Below are 8,112 nucleotides of genomic sequence, written 5' to 3' on the forward strand. Positions count from 1 at the left end.
CAATGGATTAGGGTTTAATATTTTCCCAGCATTTTACAAATGTTCCATCCCGAGAATAAATCACTTTTCTCCCAGTTATCCCGGTATTTCCTGCCAAAACCGGTGTCATTCTAAAGCATATAAAGCATATAAATATGTCTGGATTTGATTAAAGCTTTGATTGGCATGAAAATTCAAGCCTGATGCTACCTGAGCCTGATGAGCTATACATTAAAAGACATTTTATGAGCCCAAGTCTAAAAAAGCCCAAATGATTGTACCGTTATCCAATACATAGCCTATGATATGTAGGCTATCGCACATTACACACGACAGAAAAACATAAAAGGCCATAGATGTAGCTATGCTCTCTTGGGTAAATAAATGAAACAAGCTAATATTTTTTACTGTACTGTAGTGGTTCTCAATCCTGGTCCAGGAGACCCAAAGGGGTGCACTTTTTATTTTTTTTGCCCTGGCACTATACACCTGATTCAAATCATCAGCTCATCATCAGGATTTTGATGATTTGAATCAGGTGTGTAGTGCTAGGGCAAAATGTTTTCTGTTGTGTGTAATGTGCGATAGCCTACAGTCGTGGTCAAAAGTTTTGAGAATGACACGTATTGGTCTTCACAAAGTTCGCTGCTTCAGTGTTATGAGATATTTTTGTCAGATGGTACTATGGTATACTGAAGTATAATTAGAAGCATTCCATAAGTGTCAAAGGCTTTTATTTACAATTACATTAAGTTTATGCAAAGAGTCAATATTTGCAGTGTTGACCCTTCTTTTTCAAGACCTCTGCAATCCGCCCTGGCATGCTGTCAATTAACTTCTGGGCCACATCCTGACTGATGGCAGCCCATTCTTGCATAATCAATGCTTGGAGTTTGACCGAATTTGTGGGTTTTTGTTTGGCCATCTTGAGGATCGACCACAAGTTCTCAATGGGATTAAGGTCTGGGGAGAAACTCCTGGCCATGGACCCAAAATGTCGATGTTTTGTTCCCCGAGCCACTTAGTTATCACTTTTGCCTTATGGCAAGGTGCTCCATCATGCTGGAAAAGGCATTGGTTGTCACCAAACTGTTCTTGGATGGTTGGGAGAAGTTGCTCTCGGAGGATGTGTTGGTACCATTCTTTATTCATGGCTGTGTTCTTAGGCAAAATTGTGAGTGAGCCCACTCCCTTGGCTGAGAAGCAACCCCACACATGAATGGTCTCAGGATGCTTTACTGATGGCATGACACAGGACTGATGGTAGCGCTCACCTTGTTTTCCGGATGCCCCAAACAATCGGAAAGGGGATTCATCAGAGAAAATGACTTTACCCCAGTCCTCAGCAGTTCAATCCCTGTACCTTTTGCAGAATATCAGTCTGTCCCTGATGTTTATCCTGGAGAGAAGTGTCTTCTTTGCTGCCCTTCTTGACACCAGGCCATCCTCCAAAAGTATTCGCCTCACTGTGCGTGCAGATGCACTCACACCTGCCTGCTGCCATTCCTGAGCAAGCTCTGCACTGGTGGTGCCCCGATCCCGCAGCTGAATCAACTTTAGGAGACGGTCCTGGCGCTGGCTGGACTTTCTTGGGCGCCCTGACGCCTTCTTCACAACAATTTAACCTCTCTCCTTGAAGTTCTTGATGATCCGATAAATGGTTGATTTAGGTACAATCTTACTAGCAGCAATATCCTTGCCTGTGAAGCCCTTTTTTTGCAAAGCAATGATGACGGCACGTGTTTCCTTGCAGGTAACCATGGTTAACAGAGAAAGAACAATGATTTCAAGCACAACCCTCCTTTTAAAGCTTCCAGTCTGTTATTCTAACTCAATCAGCATGACAGAGTGATCTCCAGCCTTGTCCTCGTCAACACTCTCACCTGTGTTAACGAGAGAATCACTGACATGATGCCAGCTGGTCCTTTTGTGGCAGGGCTGAAATGCAGTGGATATGTTTTTTTGGGATTAAGTTCATTTTCATGGCAAAGAGGGACTTTGCAATTAATTGCAATTCATCTGATCACTCTTCATGACATTCTGGAATATATGCAAATTGCCATCATCAAAACTGAGGCAGCAGACTTTGTGAAAATTAGTATTTGTGTCATTCTCAAAACTTTTGACCATGACTGTATATATATCATAGGATATTGGATAACGGTACAATCATTTGAGAACCACTACTGTACTGTATTACAGTGCATTCGTAAAGTATTCAGACCCCTTGACTTTTTCCACATTTTGTTACGTTACAGCCTTATTCTAAAATTGATTAAATAAAATCCTCATCAATCTCCACACAATACCCCATAATGACAAAGCAAAAACAGATTTTTAGAAATGTTTGAAAATGTATTAAAAATAAAAGACAGAAATACCTTATTTACATAAGTATTCAGACCCTTTGCTATGAGACTCGAAATTGAGCTCAGGTGCATCCTGTTTCCATTGATAATCCTTGAGATGTTTCTACAACTTGATTGGAGTCCACCTGTGGTAAATTCAATTGATTGGACATGAATTGGAAAGGAACACCTATCTATATAAGTTCCCACAGTTGACAGTGAATGTCAGAGCAAAAACCAAGACATGAGGTCGAAGGAACTGTCCTTAGAGCTCTGAGACAGGATTGTTTCGAGGCACAGATCTGGGGAAGGGTAACAAAAAATGTCTGCAGCATTGAAGGTCCCCAAGAACACAGTGGAATCCATCATTCTTAAATGGAAGAAGTTTGGAACCTCCAAGACTCTTCCTAGAGCTGGCCGCCCTGCCAAACTGAGCAATCGGGGGAGAAGGGTCTTGGTCAGGGAGGTGACCAAGAACTTGATGGTCACTCTGACAGAGCTCCAGAGATCCTTTGTGGAGATGGGAGAACCTCCCAGAAGGACAACCATCTCTGCAGCACTCCACCAATCAGGCCTTCATGGTAGAGTGGTCAGACGAAAGCTACTCCTCAGTAAAAGGCACATGAAAGCCCGCTTGGAGTTTGCAAAAAGGCACCTAAAGACTCTCAGACCATGAGAAACAATATTCTCTGGTCTGATGAAACCAAGATTGAACTCTTTGGCCTGAGATCCAAGCGTCACGCCTGGAGGAAACCTGGCATCATCCCTATGGTGAAGCATGGGGGTGGCAGCATCATGCTGTGGGGATGTTTTTCAGCAGCAGGGACTGGGAGACTAGTCAGGATCGAGGGATAGATAAATGGAGCAAAGTACAGAGAGATCCTTGATGAAAACTTGCTCCAGAGCGCTCAGGACCTCAGACTGGGGCGAAGGTTCACCTTCCAACAGGACAACAACCCTAAGCACATAGCCAAGACAACGCAGGAGTGGCTTTGGGACAAGTCTCTGAATGTCCTTGAGTGGCACAGCCAGAGCACGGACTTGAACCCGATCAAACATCTCTGGAGAGACTTGAAAATAGCTGTGCAGTGACGCTCCCCATCCAACCTGACAGGGCTTGAGTGGATCTGCAGAGAAGAATGGGAGAATCTCCCCAAATACAGGCGTGCCAAGCCTGTAGCGTCATACCCAAGAACACTCAAGGCTGTAATCGCTGCCAAAGGTGCTTGAACAGAGTACTGAGTAAAGTGTCTGAATACTTATGTAAATATAATATTTCCGTTTTGTATTTTTAATAAATCTGCAAACATTTATAAAAACCAGTTTTTGCTTTGTCATTATGGGGTATTGTGTGTAGATTGATGAAGGAAAAAAACGATTGAATCAATTTTAGAATAAGGCTGTAACGTAACAACATGTGGAAAAAGTCAAGGGGTGTGAATACTTTCCGAATGCACTGTATATTATACTGTATTATATGGACTGGAATTACGCACCTCATTCAAATCATGAAGCTGGGAGAGAACATGCAATGCTGGTGCAAGACATGCGGCCTACAAAAAGTTACAATTATAGGCTAGCGAATTTGATTTTGAAATATAATAGGGCCTATTTTACATTTTTATCAATAGTAGGCTGGCGCATATATACCTTTAATAATATGTCCCCTAATGCTATTTATTCTTTCCTCACTTTTATTCTTTCCTCACGTTTAGTTGTCCTTATCTTCATCATTGTAATGACATGCTTGAATAATTTAGGACTAGAATAAGATGCAGACGGCTTTCACTTCTATTCAGGAAGATTGAATGGTTATGGATCTGAATAAATAACTGCTATAGTCTACCTCCATTGCGTGTTTTCTTGGCTGCTGTATTTAACATTCAGCAAACATGAGCTTGCATCCCTCTTCGAATAGTCTATTAGTATAATGTCCAGCACGCCATTCTAGTCTAGCTTGTCCTGGGACTCCAAGAGCTAAGGGGTGTTTTTTAAGGAAAGAGGCCAGCAGAGCGCAGGTGCGCATCGCGCAAGATACAGAGGCTATAAGTTAGAACCTTATGCATAGTATAACCCATCATTCATTAGCTAAATATCAGGCTAATACTTCATTGAATGTATTACTTGAAAGAGGTAGGCTAGGACATCTATATATAGGGCTATATATATCAATCTAGAACAGGATTACCTATTTTGGATGCAATTTGAAGAAGGAGAGAGAGAAAGACTGCAAGAGAGGGCTTGCGTGCACTCTGATTTAAAGCAATGATATTCGAGTGATAGGCTGTTTTAAAACTCTGCAGCTGCAATTTAAAAAAATCATCTTTACAATTACAAAATATGGTGACCCCCGAAAGCCAGATGGAGATGTGTAAATTAGACGTGAATTCAGTCCTTAAATTACTGTAGCATAGGCTATGCTGCAGCAAATGTAGGCCTACCTGTCACAAGAAAAATAGTTACCATGATGTAGGGTGTCCAGTGTCCACCCACTCTGCCCATAGTGGGTGAGAACGCACTTTAGTGATGAAATTTCACTTCTTTATGTTATAAAATACATTTTACCTAGACAAATCCGATTATTCATGTTTTGAATCGTTCAGTGGGGCTTCTCTAACGTATTATTAACATTAAATCCAAAAAGTCTGATTTTGTAACCTAATACATCCGATAATAAGCACAGAGCTCTGTTGACAGAGTGTTGCTGCTTTCTTAACGCCACTTTTGAAGAATTTACATGATGTGGTGCGCACGTTGTTTCAGTGAGTCATAAAAAGTAAAATTAGGATGACATTAGCTGAATGAAATGCAAAAGGCTTTGAAGATAATAAGCTTGCTATACACTCAGTGCTCCGTTGACATTTCACAGAGATACGCTTATTTTTGTGAGAAACTTTTAAAAAGAACAGGAATTCCGCATCAATATGAAAAGCATATACTAAAATGTGATACTACATGTCAAATCGATATCTATCATGTCCTGCAGATGCGGGAAGAAATATGACGAGTTCAACAGGAAAGTGAGCCTGTCAGGTAGCCTTAATTCTCACACAGCATCAAGCCTAGCTGACACGATGCTGTAGACATTTTCCTGATTTTAGACAATTTTTTTCTCTGGACTCCATTGATTTAGTCACCCTAATTTTGACCATCCTACAAGGGTAAAAACTCCAATAACATTTGTCAATAAACTCATGAATGCAACTGTTTATGTCAAATAGTTTTGTGTTCTACTTGTAGCCATGGTTGTCCTTAAAATAAAATGGTAAAACACTTAATTGTGAGGCTACATTTAGGGGCTGGACATGCAGATAAATGAAAGTTAAAAGCAGATTTTTGCTGGCGTCTTGGGATTGATAGGGTTAATACCACGTGTTGAACGCATAAGCATGTTTTCTATGAATTCACCATATTGACTGACTTGGTCTGATTAGGATACATTAATTTATATAAACAAATATAATAATACAGGCTACCTAATATAAATATACTGTACCTAGTATAACAACCTGGGCAATGAAATGCTAAAGAGCACCCAGAAGAAGCACTCTGAAAGATGATAACACTCTGAAGAAATGCCAAATATTCAGCCTATATGTGTGAGCGTTTTTGTAAAGATTTTGGCTTTGTTCTTAATTGACTTGCCTGGTTACGTGCACATCTTGTGGACTGCAAGTGTTGGTACTTTGTAGCTTTAATTAAGATGAACCTGTTGATGTTTAGGCTACAGTAAACTACAATTCCTATTGACTGAGTATAATTTCGCATAGTGGATAGAGGTAGGTAACCCGACCATGTAAGTCAACACGTAGGAAATAGATGTGTACATAAAAAGCAAGTGTGTTTGGCAATTGGCAGGGCTGCCTAATGCACCCGCCAGATTTTTAGGAGAATCGTTGATCCCTTTCCACAAGACTAGACAGACTATGATAATTCAAGAAATAACTGCCGGTAGCCCATGCTTCACATTGAGTTGCTTAACATGAATGACATATTCAAAAAAAACTGCAGAGATTCAGGAGTTTAGCTACATCTGAATTGAATTGACATAATGTCTGTTCATCGTGAAATGTATGCGCAACGCGGGGACTGCATACCTTGATACAGCTGATGGCAAGATATTTGCAATCATTGAATCAGCTGAATTCGTAATAGCCTATCGCGTAGTCTATAACAACGTTTTATGTAAACCACTGATTTTAATTTTAAAAGGTGTTTAGGAAGCAAGCAAAATCAAAACAACACCACTAACAACTTTTGTCTCCATCGGTGAAGCATCTGTACACCACTGATGCAGTTCCCTGGGCATTCAAATGTAAGGTTATAGCTACAGAGTATTCTGCCTAGCTAAGTTACACTGTATCTCTCTGCGTCAACAGCCCACCAACTCACACGAGACACACAATGTGACCAATCGATCACCCCAGTACGGTTCATAGTTTGAGCAGACTAAATAATCTTTCTAAAGATTTCTAATGGCCAACATCACTCAACAACTAATTATATCTGTAATAAAACTGAGCATCTCCCCAGAAAAATTATGCAATTGCAATGGTAGCCTGCCTAAATGAAGCATCGCACTGAATAGCTCCCGCTAGAATATTCAGCATTCACTGTAGGCTTCGGCGTTCTACAGAATATGGATAATAACAACCCAAAAGTATTGAGAACAGCTGACTGGTTAACTTAAACAAACCACGTTCAACTTCTACACTAAAGATTAACTTACACTTGAATACTATCTAATTTCGCTCATTTAAACTGCCAGCTGTGTGCGTGTGACAGTGGCACAGGTCTCGAGACGAGAAGGGAAAACTAGCCAAAATGATTTGTGTGAAGGGCTAGTTGACTATATGGAAGGCAAAAACATCTGTAAAGGCTGTATTTGAGAGAAATTGAAATATTCAAAGAATGTAACAACTATTTGAGTCTTGTTTTTCTTCCTTTAGGCACATAAAATACCGTATTACAACTTGAAGAACAGTTACACTCAGTTTCGTTTATTATTATCGATCCACACTCATGCGGGCACATCCAGAAAAAGCTTGCGCTTAATGCAGACAAATTTCTGCCCCCCATGTCCATAGAAATCCATTCAAAAGACGAAATCCTACCTTTATGAAGAGCTGCTGGAATCATGAACAAAAAGAGAAGAGTAGCGAGAGATCCGTTGCCTGTGATCGCCATGTTGGACACCTGCTTCTTTCTATCTGGCGGCGCGAGTAGTACTTCACCTAGCGACAACGGCATACACTTTAATGACATGCACGGAAGGGAGGGGACAATTCAAATTGCTTGTTTAAAAAATATGGTTAGGCAACTGAGGAAGCTAACAAAAGTGTTACTGTGGATACTTATTGAATATGAGCAAGTGAAAATTCTTAAGCATTTTATTTCAATTTTTCAACCATTCCAGAACATGGAATTATTTTTGTGTAATGGGTTAAAATGGGTTCAAGGCAAACATGCAGTGAACTTTCCTAATTATTAGTTGTGTGACATACAGCTGATACAGTGCTTGCATGACTCATTGATATATGACTCATGATAAACTGGGTAGTATCATGTGGTTGGCAGCTTTGAAATGCATGTATTCTTTAAATGGCAGCTATCAAAGATGCTGGACTTGAATGCAGTGAAACTTGACATGACAGTCTTTCCTGCATCAATTCAATTGTATGGACATATGCATATAAAATTGCCTGTGCTCAAGTTCAAGTAAATAGGCTACATCCACTTTGGGCATCATGCAACTAAAATAAAAAACAAGCATACAGTCAGTACT

The 8,112-nt window shown here is 40.3% G+C and overlaps 1 protein-coding gene across 3 annotated transcripts in view; it reads right to left on the reverse strand.

Annotated features, from left to right (window-relative positions):
- LOC311136638 (cell adhesion molecule 1-like) overlaps window positions 1–7,555 on the reverse strand; it is a 456,023-nt gene extending 448,468 nt beyond the window's left edge. For all 3 annotated transcript variants that reach the window (XM_084170838.1, XM_084170837.1, XM_084170836.1), the window contains exon 1: window positions 7,442–7,555. In XM_084170838.1, coding sequence (XP_084026964.1) covers window positions 7,442–7,514 — 73 coding nt within the window. In that variant the 5' untranslated portion in view covers window positions 7,515–7,555. The remainder of the gene's footprint in view (window positions 1–7,441) is intronic.
- Window positions 7,556–8,112: the final 557 nt, after the last annotated feature.

The sequence above is a fragment of the Coregonus lavaretus genome, assembly GCF_964263955.1.
Source record: "Coregonus lavaretus genome assembly, chromosome: 10".
Lineage (NCBI taxonomy): Eukaryota > Metazoa > Chordata > Actinopteri > Salmoniformes > Salmonidae > Coregonus > Coregonus lavaretus.